The 12800-nt window shown below is 36.3% G+C and overlaps 1 protein-coding gene across 3 annotated transcripts in view; it reads right to left on the reverse strand.

Moving 5' to 3' along the window:
- Window positions 1–12800, reverse strand: part of DPP10 (dipeptidyl peptidase like 10) — a 737074-nt gene that overhangs the window by 380353 nt on the left and 343921 nt on the right. For all 3 annotated transcript variants that reach the window (XM_060178018.1, XM_060178015.1, XM_060178016.1), the window contains exon 4: window positions 7415–7509. In XM_060178018.1, the coding sequence (XP_060034001.1) occupies window positions 7415–7509 (95 nt within the window). The remainder of the gene's footprint in view (window positions 1–7414; window positions 7510–12800) is intronic.

Below are 12800 nucleotides of genomic sequence, written 5' to 3' on the forward strand. Positions count from 1 at the left end.
TTTATCTTTATTTATTTGATGAGACAGCCAGAAATTGAGAGGGAAGGGAGTAATAGGAAGGAGGAGATACAGAGAGAGATACCTACAGCCCTGCTTCACCACTTGCAAAACTTTCCCCTTACAGGGGGAGACTGGGGGCTCGAACTTGGGTCCTTTCGCACTGTAACATGTACGCTCAACCAGGTATGCCACGACCTGACCCCTCGTTTCCCTCAATTTCTCTATGTACTATCAAATGATAATAAATATATAAATAAATACAAGCTTATACATGTTAAGACTGTGTATACAAGGTTTTTATCAATCACATTTCTTTTCTTTCTTTTTTTTAATATCTTATTTTTGAAAGAGATGCAGATAGACACACAAAGAGAGAAACATCAGAGCACTGCTTAGCTCTGGTTTATGGTGGTGTGGGGGGTTGAACCTGGGATTTAGGAGCCTCAGGCATGAAAGTCTGTTTGCATAACCATTATGCTAACTCCCCTGCCCATACATTCCTTTTCTATATAAATGCATGAGTCCTTTTACTTTAATGATAACGATGATTAAGTATATGATTTGGATCAGTTTCCAGTTTCTTTCTAATTTCAAAAAGTGATTTGATAGTACTATTTATCACTGCTGGTATTATCTGCATGGACTACTGATGATCTGAACATTATTGACAGCAGAATGAGTACAGCTAATACTTAGCCAGACAGTTTGTTATGTCACTTTGAATGAGTTTTTGTTTGAAATAGTTTTGGCTTTAAGAGATAACATTGGAGATTCCAGAAGATGGCAGAATGAGAAGTTGCTAGTGGCTTGAGCTCCGACTACATCTACTGGAAACGGTAGGATTTTTTGCCTTTAGTAGGACAATCAATAAGGGGTCCTAGTGGTAACACCAAGGATGTGACTATAACTCAACTTGGGTTAGGAAATAGAGTAAAAAGAAAGTGAAAGAGATGGGGGAAGATGGTGGACTGAGAAGCTGCTAGCAGTGTGTGCTCTGATCACATCTAGAAACAGTAGGATTTTCTGCCTTTAGCAGGCCAGTCAATAATTATAGTCACCAAAGAGGTGACTATAATTTAATTTGGGTTAAGAATTAGAGTAAAGGTGGCACGGACTAGCAGGCGGGGTGCTCCAGACTTCCCAGGTGGCAGCGGGCAAGGCGGGTGCGCTGGGCATTGTCCTCCGCCCTGGAAGGCGGCTCCTCCACCGGTTGCAGAGCGCTGCTGGGCGGCCGGCAGAGGACCCAGAGGGAGCACGATAGCTCGGGGGCTTTCTCTTGGGAGTCTCCAGGGACCACCGCGACCCTGAGGGCGGATCCAAAGACTTCTTAAGTATAGCTCTCATTGGATCAAAGGACTTGGAGCTAGTTTTCATTTTCGAGAAATCCTTTAAAAAAGTCTGGGGGGGGGGGGTTTCCGGGAAGATGGCGGACTGAGAAGCTGCTAGCCTCTGAGCTCTGAACACATCCCCTGGAAACAATAGGATTTTCTGCCTTTAGCAGGCCAGCCAATAAGGTGTCATAGCATTGACAAGGAGATGACTATAACTTAATTTGGGTTAAGAATAAGAGTAGGGGAAAAAAATTCTTTTTTCTTCCTTTTAATTTTCAAGCATACCTCCTCCCCCCACCCGCCGCCATAAGCAGTCCCTGGGGACCAGCTCCTAGCAGGATACCCCACACCACCAAACACGGTGCTTTTTTGAATTCACTGATACATATTTGGGAAGTTCCTTGTACTGCTCTTTAATTACAACTCTTTTTCTTATCTTCTCCCTTTTCTCTCTCTTGTCTCTCTCTCTCTCTCTTTTTTTTTAATCTTGTCATACACTTCTTCCTTCTTCTTTGCCTTTCTGAATTTGTGAATTACTTTGGGGAAGAAATCTGACTCAGAGCGGACTCTCTATGTGTGTATCTCTGCTCTAGTTCCCTTTCCCCTCTTGTTACCCCTAGAATATATGGTGGATAGTAGTTTTGCATAACTGTCTGTTCTTGCTATCCTCTCTTTCTTTTCTCTTTCTTCACTGGGATTTGGTTACTATTTTTTCACGGACTGGAGAAATTGATTGGCTAACTGGTAACGATTAAACTACTTCAATACTTACTTCAGTTGCTACTGTAATTCTGGATGTTGGTGAGTGCAATCGTCATAAAGGTATTTAGTACCGTGTTACTTGTACTCAAGAAACAACAACTGAGGAACAACAGAGCATAAAAAAAAGAAGAAAGAAACACATAAATAAAAAAAGAAACTATTAAACAAACAAAAGAAACTGTTAAACAAATAGAGAGACCCCTCACAGAATGGAAGAAGATCTTCACATGCCAGACATCAGACAAGAAACTAATCACCAAAATATATAAAGAGCTCAGCAAACTTAGCACCAAATAAGCAAATGACCCCATCCAAAAATGGGCAGAGGATATGAACAAAACATTCACCTCAGAGGAGATCCAAAAGGCTAACAAACATATGAAAAACTGCTGTAGGTCACTGATTGTCAGAGAAATGCAAATTAAGACTACATTGAGATACCACCTCACTCCTGTAAGAATGGCATACATCAAAAAGGACAGCAGCAACAAATGCTGGAGAGAATGTGGGGACAGAGCAACAGTTTTGCATTGCTGGTGGGAATGTAAATTGGTCCAGCCTCTGTGGAGAGCAGTCTGGAAAATTCTCAGAAGGCTAGACATGGACCTTCCATATGATCCAGTAATTCCTCTCCTGGGCTTATACCCCAAGGACTCCATAACACCCAACCAAAAAGAGGTGTGTACTCCTATGTTCATAGCAGCACAATTCATAATAGCTAAAACCTGGAAGCAACCCAGGTGCCCAACAACAGATGAGTGGCTGAGAAAGCTGTGGTATATATACACAACGGAATACTATGCAGATATCAAGAACAATGAACCCACCTTCTCTGACCCATCTTGGACAGAGCTAGAAGGAATTATGTTAAGTGAACTAAGTCAGAAAGATAAAAATGAGTATGGAATGATCTCACTCATCAAAAGAAGTTGAGAAAGAAGATCTGAAAGGGAAACTAAAAGCAGGACCTGACTAAATTGAAAGTAGGGCACCAAAGTAAAAACCCTGTGGTGAGGGGTAGACATGCAGCTTCCTGTGCCAGTGGGGGTGGGGGTGGGTGGGTGGGATGGGGCACAGTGTTTTGTTGTTGGGTATGGTGTTTATGTACACTCCTAATAAAGTGTAGTCATATACATCACTATTTAATTAATATGAGAGGGGAAAAATTAATTGTATGTCTCAAAATTTTTAAAACACAGACTGAGTCTTTTTAACATAGAGGCTGTGTATTTGATATGGGGACTCTCTCAAAAGTCTAGACCAAATAGATCAGAGACAACCAGTGGCACAGCTATCTACAAGATACGGGGTACTGTACAGCAAACCCTAACAAAAGGACTTTTCAAAGTTAATCCAATTACCAAATAATGTGATGATAACAATAACTATCCATTGTCTTTTTGAACCCTAAGACAGCAGGAATCTCACATCTCCACTATAGAGCCTATATTTCCCCCAGTCCTGGAACCTTTGTATAGGGCCCACTTTCCCACATGCCTCTCCCAACCATATCAAATAATATTGCATCAGCCGATTGCAACCTAATCAACGCAAAGATTGCCACCTCAACATGCTTCAGCTCAGACTGTGTCCAGAGACTTCACGTGTGGAATGACAACCCTTCAGCTTCATTACTCGGGTGAGACCTTTCCTTTTATAGTACACTCTAATTTCATCTCAGGTGGTTCACTTTCTAACAAAGTCCCAAAACCTAGATATAGACCAGGTTCTGTGAGAGAGAGCGTATGTTCACACGTATCCATAAACTAGTGCAAAATATATACCTGAAAGCAGAAGTACACTAGAGTTTGCACTAACACTTCCTCTCCACTATTCCAAGCTTTGGGCCCATGATTGCTCAACAATTTGTTTGGCTTTGTATATTAACTCTCTTTTCAGCCACCAGGTTCCAGATGCCATCAAGATGCCGGCCAGGCTTCCCTGGACTGGAAAACCCCACCAATGTGCCCTGGAGCTCTGCTTCCCTCAGAGACCCACCCTACTAAGGAAAGAGAGAGGCAGACTGGGAGTATGGATCAAACAGTCAATGCCCATGTTCAGCGGGGAAGCAATTACAGAAGCCAGACCTTCCACCTTCTGCAATCCTCAATGACCCTGGGTCCATGCTCCCAGAGGGATAGAGAATGGGAAAGCTATCAGGGGAGGGGGTGGGATATGGAGATTGGGTGGTGGGAATTGTGTGGAGTTGTACCCGTTCTACCCTATGGTTTTGTTAATTTATGCTTTCTTAAATAAAAAATAAATTTAAAAAAATTTTAAAAAGATAACATTTAGAAATGACTAAGAGCAGTTTCAGGGTTAAGTAAGTTCTTTACATAACTCCTCTTCAAAAAGTTACATACCCCTTAATTTCCACCTTCATTAGGAAAAAACAAAACAGAAACAATTATCCTCAGTACAGAAGGAATACCTTAAAACAGTTATTTCAGGAAAAATAGTTTACCTTTGTTTTATTTATAACAACCATGTCCAAAAGTATTGTTACTCACTGAGCGAGCTAACCACAATTACATAGCTGGAATTATTCAGTGTTCATTTTAAAAATACTCTTACATATAGAAATAATAGTGTGCTGTCTTCTCTTTTTTAATATCGTAGTAGATAGTATGAAATTAGAGCTTCAACTATGAATAAAATTGCAGTTCAACCTCTATGGACCAACTTCCTATTTTCCATACTTTGAGGAGACAGAGAGAGGAGTGAGGAGAAACAAGCAGTCATGGTAATGCTGGACAATATGACGGAGCTCCTCTGTTATTATCCAGGACTAGGTTGCAAACCCATCACCTCATCAGCTACAGTGAGGCATGGTCTCTACAGATGAGCTGCCTTGTGGTCCCTGGTGTTATCTAAATTTGGAAAATGAATTGACAATCACATTAATCAAGCTATAATTTCTTAGGCAATAAGGTATTCGATGATCACATTTATATCAATAATATTTATTTTCTCTACTGTTTTGGCATACTTTAATTGCAATATTTATATAGTGGCCATAACCAATTCACTATGTTTTTAATTAAAAGATACTGGTAATTATCCAAGGAAATAATTGCAATTTGAGTGTTTCCAAGGCTCCAATGAACATATATATATATATATATATATATATATATATATATATTCCCAGCAGAATGACTATAAGGAGAAAGTATTTATCAAATTTTGCCTAACATAAGCATCACATATCTATATCTTGTAGTATTACTTTATACTTGGGAAGAGATAGTTATTTGCCTCTTACATTATTTGTAAACATGATAATTTGTTCAGTTTTTTGGGTTAACTGTTTGCATATTTATCTCATATTCCAACTCCTTTATCTAATCCTAGTCATTGAATTCTGACAGCTATAGGATTTAAAATCTCTTAATTACCTGTGCTATGTGATACATGTCTTTAGGAAGACTATGGAATTTATAAGAATGATAGATTATATTATCTGCTAATATGAGTCCATCTGTAATAATTAAGAGTAAAGTTCTAATGAGTAAAAATACACCTCAAAATATTTAAATGACAATACATGTAAGCACCAAGATCAAATGATTTTTTAATAGACACAAAAAACTACACTAAGATGAACATCTTTTTTAGTGTCAGCAAATGAAGTTAATGTGAAATGATACTAAAATGATTCATTTGTGTTTTTTTCTTGATGCATCATAGTGTTAATAAGGCACTGAATAAATGCTGAAAAAAATACATGACACTTAATTGAAGAGAGCCACAAAACTGAACGGTCACGTGCTGACTGTTTGTACCTAATTTAAATACTTGGCTGTTGTGTACATATGTTACCTATAAAAAATAACCATCGTAGGCAGACCCACGTCCTGTGTACCTTTTCTTTCTTGAAGCTGTGCTATCCCTCTAACTAAATATACTTTCTACTTCCAGTGGTGCTTGGAGATTGACTTTTTATCACTCCTCAAGATGAAGTTCTTACTCCATCTGTTGGTGTGTGTCTTATGTTTCTATCCTCTTTGTAAACAAATATATATGCTTAATCAAAACCACTACTTTGCAATACAGAAAACAAACATGAAAAGGCAATAAATTCTGTTTCTAAAATTAATTTTATCAAAACCAATTCACATTGACTATAACCAGTAAGTTATTAGATCTTCTTACCATTACTAATATATGATTTTTTTCTTAGTTTTTTTTAAACTGCCAATAGGGTTATTTTATTGCTGGTGCTTGTACCTAAACAATGAATCCACTGCTCCTGGCAACTGTTTGTTTGTTTGCTTTCTTGTTTTCATAGCGAAAGATAGGAATCGAGAGAGAAATGGGAGAGAGAGAGAGAAAGAGAACTGCTTTACCATGAAGCCTTTCCCCTTATGACTGTGGACCAGGAGACTGACCCATGGTCTTTATGCATGGTAATGTGTGTAGTCTACTGGGTGTGCAACTACATGGTCCCTATGTTTTGCTTTCTACCTTCCATCCTATAGCCTGACCAAGGTGTGCGTTTGTTTTGTTTTGTCATTGATTTCAACATCTCTACAAATATCCTTACCCTCTTTACCAGTATTAATAAGAACCAAAAAATGAAGAAATAATATATACCATTCTATTATAAATTTCTTACAGGACTTTTATATTATATTCCCAATTTGCAGTAAGCTTTATATGTCCTCAGCACCCCACAAGAACTATGAAGAGCTCCATTTGGAATAAATAAATAGCTGTTCCTCTCATACATGTGAAGTAACCAATTATTTTAAAAACAGAAATGTAATTATTCTCTTTGATTAATGATCTAATCACTACAGTACAACACCCATTGGTTTAATTTAAACTAATAGTAAAATACATATAGTATCACATAGTTTCAATAGCAATTATATTCCACTCAATTTCCACCACCACCATTTTGTATCCCATGCCCTCCTCAATAGCAATTGGCACACGCACATACACACACACACACACACACACACACACACACACACACAGACTCTGGTCCACTGATGCTACCTAGACATCCTATTAAGTAATGACAGCTAATTCCTAAGAGAGCTTATGTTACCAGAAGACGAAGGTCATGTTATATTATAAAAGCAAATAAATGTATTCAATCATTTGAACTTTTTCAGTATAATCAATGATTATGGAAAGAAAAATGGTACTAACAAAATTCTAAATTATAAAATTAAACCATGTCAACCCAACTGAGAGAGTTTTAGAGAGCTAATTTTAGAAAACCTGCCTTTTAATTGATCGAAAAAATATGAGAATTTAAAAGCAGGAAAAATTAAAAATAAATAAAGCAATACTTAGTCACTACTTACAAACGTCGTGTTCTCCAGTAATAATGTGGTAGTATTTGTTTCTATATTCAGTTTGATGACATGTCCATTCTCTCTTTTATACACCACATCTGTATCTGTAACAACAAAGATATTAACAATTGACAAACACATTCACTAGGCAATATATGGTGGAGAAAATGTGCATAACAAGTAGCCACATTAGAGAAGTCACTATTAGCCTTTAATAACCTGAGCAGGTTTTTGTATTTGGCTCAGAGTAATGTTCTTCAATGATGGGAACCTCATCTAGCACATGATCTATTGTGTAACAAAAATAAGGTTAGTGAGAGAGTCATTTAGATTCACAGCTTAACAAATGAAAAATTAATTAAAATATAGTCAGTATGTTCCCAGTTTTAAGGGAGGAAAAGCATGCCCACGGTTTGCAAAGTAATCAACAAATGAAGAGTTAACTAGCTACACCTATAAAAGGGCCAGCACTTGGTTTTAACTCTACATTCTTAAAGTACCTTTCCAAGATAAGTTTCTTCATGCAGAGTTTTTCAGCTATCCAAATTATCAACACTCATGTCCTACCTGATCTTTTTCTCAGTTGGTGTTGAAGATTTTGTTCCTGTTATTGTACCTTAGTCTGTTACCACAAATTAAGACTTCTGAAGCTGCTAGTATACTATCATATCTACTTTGGTAGACCTAGGAAAATGACTTCATTTTACCTTATTGAATTGTTTCTGGGAAGCTATCAATTGCATTTTTTTTGTTGTAAAGTTAAATAATTTTAAGAATATCTTATTGAAAATATATTTTATGTCTTAAAAGATATACCATTATAGATCATTATATAAACATATGGATATATTTATATCTCTCTATATAATGATTAGGTAAAAGTAAATGACATAAATTAGGACAATTGTGTTTTCCTTTTTTAAATTAAAATCTCCTTTCCAATTAAACCTAATCTTAAACTTTTCCACATTTCTGAGCTTCCTTTATCCTTGTTCATTGATGTGAAAAAGTTATTTTGAATGGAATAACGCCCACTGTTTATAGGTGTCATGTACTTCACAGTCTTTCTGAACCTGAATGTTTACATCTATATAATGTTAAACAAATATTAGGCTTGTACAGATCATATAGAATGTTTGACACCTATGACAGCTATGTTTGACACCTATGACACCTATGACACCTATATTTTGCTCTGGATTCAGATATTTTCTTTAGTTACTTCAATACTGAAAGCAGTCAGATCTAAAAATTCTATAATAAGAGTCCATCGATACTTGCAAACATGCAATTTTTCTTCAATGTTCCATTAAGACATTGAAAATCCAACAGAATGCTCCAGTCAGACACAAGTATGGCACAGAAAGTCAACATCACTTTGTTTTAATCACAAAAGGGTGTATGTAGTATATTGGGACTGTTTGGGTGTATAGGATAAGAAAAAATGTGCCTTATGAGAGAAGACAAAAAAAGGGCTATAATAAATTTTAAATTACTATCTGAGGTGGATTGTATGGGTTGAAAAATAGTCCCATGTGATTTTTTATTATTTTTATTATTTCTTTATTGGGGGATTAATAGTTTACAGTTGACAGTAAAAGACAACAGTCTCTGTATTCATAACATTTCCCAGGTTTTCACATAACAATTTAATCCCCACTAGGTCCTCCTCTGCCATCATGTTTCAGGACCTGAACCCTCCCCCCAACCCTAGAGACTTTTACTTTGGTGCAATACACCAACTCCAGTCCAAGTTCTGCTTAGTGTTTTTCCTTCTGATCTTGTTTTTCAACTTCTGTCTGTGAGTGAGATCATCCCACATTCACCCTTCTAGTTCTGATTTATCTCATTAAAATGATTTCTTCAAGCTCCACCCAAGATGGGGTGAAGAAGGATTCACCATTTGTAATAGCTGAGTAGTATTCCATTGTGTATATAAACCGCAACTTACTCGGCTACTCATCCGTTGTTAGACACTTGGGTGGCTTCCAGGTTTTGGCTATTACAAATTGTGCTGCTATGAACATAGGTATACATGGATCTTTTTGGATGGTTCTGTTTGGTTCTTTGGGATATATGCCCAGGAGAAGAATTGCAGGGTCATAGGGGAGGTCCACTTCTAGTCTTACGGAAACTTCTCCCCATGCTATTTCTATAATTCATTGTATAAACATCTAAATTTGTGATCTGCTAAAAATGAATCATAAACTTTACCTGCTGTACATTCACGTTTTCCCTATGCACGACCATACCTCAGAAGCACATCTAGTCACCATGCTACCCATTGTATATTGCCAGCTCATTATAGTCTCCTGCACACAGTCTCAACTGAGGCCTGCACAAATAGTTAATAATCATTATTTTTCTTTATATTATTATATATCATGTCTCGAAAGTAATGAATACAAGCAATTAAGACTAGAAGTAAAATATCCTATCTTAGCTAATTATCTCTAATATTTCCAAAATATATTGAGAGACATTTTTTTTCTTTTTTCTCTTTACTATGGAAATATCTCAGATTCGCTGAGTAGTTTTTGTTTCATGACTATCACATCAAAATAACTATAGAGATGAAATCTGTGGGCTAAGGGAGACAAGAGTGAGGTGAATAATCTTATGAATATTTTATGAATAATTTTATGAATATTATTCAGTAGAAGAGATAGAATAATATAGATTCCATAGTTATTCATGGTAAGTCAAATCCTAAGTAGGCAACATATTTTACTAGGGATAGAGAAAGCAAAACCAGCTTTATTTTCTTTACAATAAAAACAGAGAGAAGTAAAGATTGTTAGAGATGACAAACAATAATTTCAATATTTAGTCAAATGTAGTGCAATGTATTTAAAATGTATTTTAAGTTAATTTGCTAATTAATTGATAGAGACAGAGAGAAATTGAGAAAAGAGGAAGAAATAGAGGTAAAGTGTCAGAGAGACACTTGCAGCCCTTCTTCACATTTGTTAAGTTTTCCCCGTGCAGGTAGGGACCAAGGGCTTGAACCCATGTCCTTGTGCACTGTAATGTATGTGCTTAACTAGACATGCCACTGCCTGTCCCCTGAAATTATTTTTAAGCTTAGAAAAGCCTAGAGGCTTGACATCTATAAATACCATTAGATATGAATGCATGAAAATTCTATTGGATTTTCAATGTTATATTAGTAAGAGAAAGTTAAAAAATGCAACTCTAGCTTAACTTTTAATGACTATTTCTGCATGAATTATTTTTAAAAATCTAAGATGTTCTTTTATTATTACCTTTCATTTTTCCAGTCCTTTAACTCTTGTCTTCTGATTCTCAGTTACCTTATATTACTGTTTGATTTATAATCACTAGTGGAATCTCCCAATTTTAAAACTCCCTTTATTGTATAAATTATTTTCTGGAGCTATGTTTAAAATCTGTCGCTTCATACTTTGTTTAATATTAAGTAATGAAATATGAGTGAATCAGTTCAATGAGTAAATTGCATTAACACAGGAAAATGAAGGTAGGCATACTGGAAACATTCTTAAAGCATAGTGCTACACTCTCTGTACAATACTTTGAGTAACTAATCTTACTTCCTCTAGGACTTAAAATGAAAAAGAGGTAACAACAAGATAGAATCATGGGGCTGGGAGGTGGCACATCTTGTTGAGCGCACATGTTACAGTGCGCAAGGAAACAAGTCCAAGCTCCTAGTCCCCACATGTAGGGGGGGAAGCTTCATGAGTGGTGAAGCAGGAATGCAGGTGTCTCTCTGTCTCTCACCCTCTCTCTCTCCCTCTCCCCTCTCTATTTCTAGCTGTCTCTATCAAATAAATAAAGACAATAAAAATAATATTTTTTAAAAAAAGATAGAATCACTAAGTTCTAGATGCTGATCACCAAGAATGTGTTTTGTGCACATGTACCCATAAATTGCTCCTATTGAAATCTGTCTAATCCTTTTTCACATGATTTGTCTAACTAAAGGAAAAATATGATAATAATGACCAGTTTATAATCTTTCAAATAAATGTAAACTTTTATTAGATATCTTTACCCAAATCAGCCATAAAACACTTGCTATTATAGGTCTGTTCTTAATTGGCTATTGAAATTGAGTGTTGAAGCCTGTACATCCATATCAGCTGTCAGGACTAAGAACCCAACAATTATACTCATAAGACTTTTACTATTAATTCCAGAAACTTCTTATCCATGTAAATAAAATTCTGTTTCAGGGACTTTCTGAAGATTAATTCACCTGAACCATAAAGTCCTAGGTTTTGAGAAAACTGCTTATAATCAAACAACCAATATTCATTAGCATGTTTTTGTTTCTTACCATAAATCATAGATTATTGAATCATGAAACAGATCCAACTCCATTTGTATCCTCATACTGAATAGTTCACAAAACTCATCAGTGAGAAAACTTTTCATTTTAAAATGAAAGATCATGAAGAGAATCTTCTCCAAGATGACCAGAAGGCATATAAAAAAATAATCAATGTCACTGATTATCAGAGAAAATGCAAATGCAGCCAGTAATGAGAGATATTACTTCATACCTGTGAGACTGTCAAACATCAGAAAGCACACAATGAGTATGTGGGGAGGGGGGAGAAAAACACTTCTACACTGCTGATGGGGATGTGGATTTGTCCAACCCTTGGAAAGCCTTTTGTAAAAGGGATTTCTGCCTTCTTCTCTGCATCTACCAAACATGGTATTTTCTGTATCATCCTGCAATATAGTTCTAGTCTTTATGCACTTAAAACTGAAAATTCTGGTGATTAGGTTATGAATCACAAGGTTCAATCACCTGCTCTCCATCTGCGGGACAGAAGCTTCAGGAATTGTGAAGCAGGTCTGCAGGTGTCTCTTTATTCACTACCTCTAAGCACTTCCTTTCCCTATTAATTTACCTTTGTTCTATAAAGTAAAAAAAGACAAAAAAATACCTGATACAGATAGAGAGAGAAGGAAGGAACAAAAATGGTCATAGGGATCATTGGAGTAGTTATATAGATACAGAGATCAAAGATAACCCTAGTGTCAATAAATAAATAAATAACTTAAAATAAAACCTGAAAGTCCACACAAAACCGCATGCTTTAGTAAAAGGGATTTTAATTCTTGCAAAGGAGGGCTGGAAGTGACAGATTTCTTAGTTTCTGAATCCTTGAAACAATCTTTATTTCTTCCATACTTGAAGGAAAATTTAAAAGGATAAAGAATTTGTGGCGGGAAGTTCTTATCTTTTAATACTTTGAATATGCCATTTCACTCCCTCCTTGCTTCTAGGGTTTGTGATGAGAAATCTAATGAAAGCCTAAGAGTTCTGCCTTTGTATGTGACATTCTTTCTTTCCCTGGCAGCATCCAATATTTTTCCTTGTCCCTGGTCGTGGATAGTT

This window comes from Erinaceus europaeus, chromosome 18 (assembly GCF_950295315.1).
Source record: "Erinaceus europaeus chromosome 18, mEriEur2.1, whole genome shotgun sequence".
In the NCBI taxonomy this organism is placed as follows: domain Eukaryota; kingdom Metazoa; phylum Chordata; class Mammalia; order Eulipotyphla; family Erinaceidae; genus Erinaceus; species Erinaceus europaeus.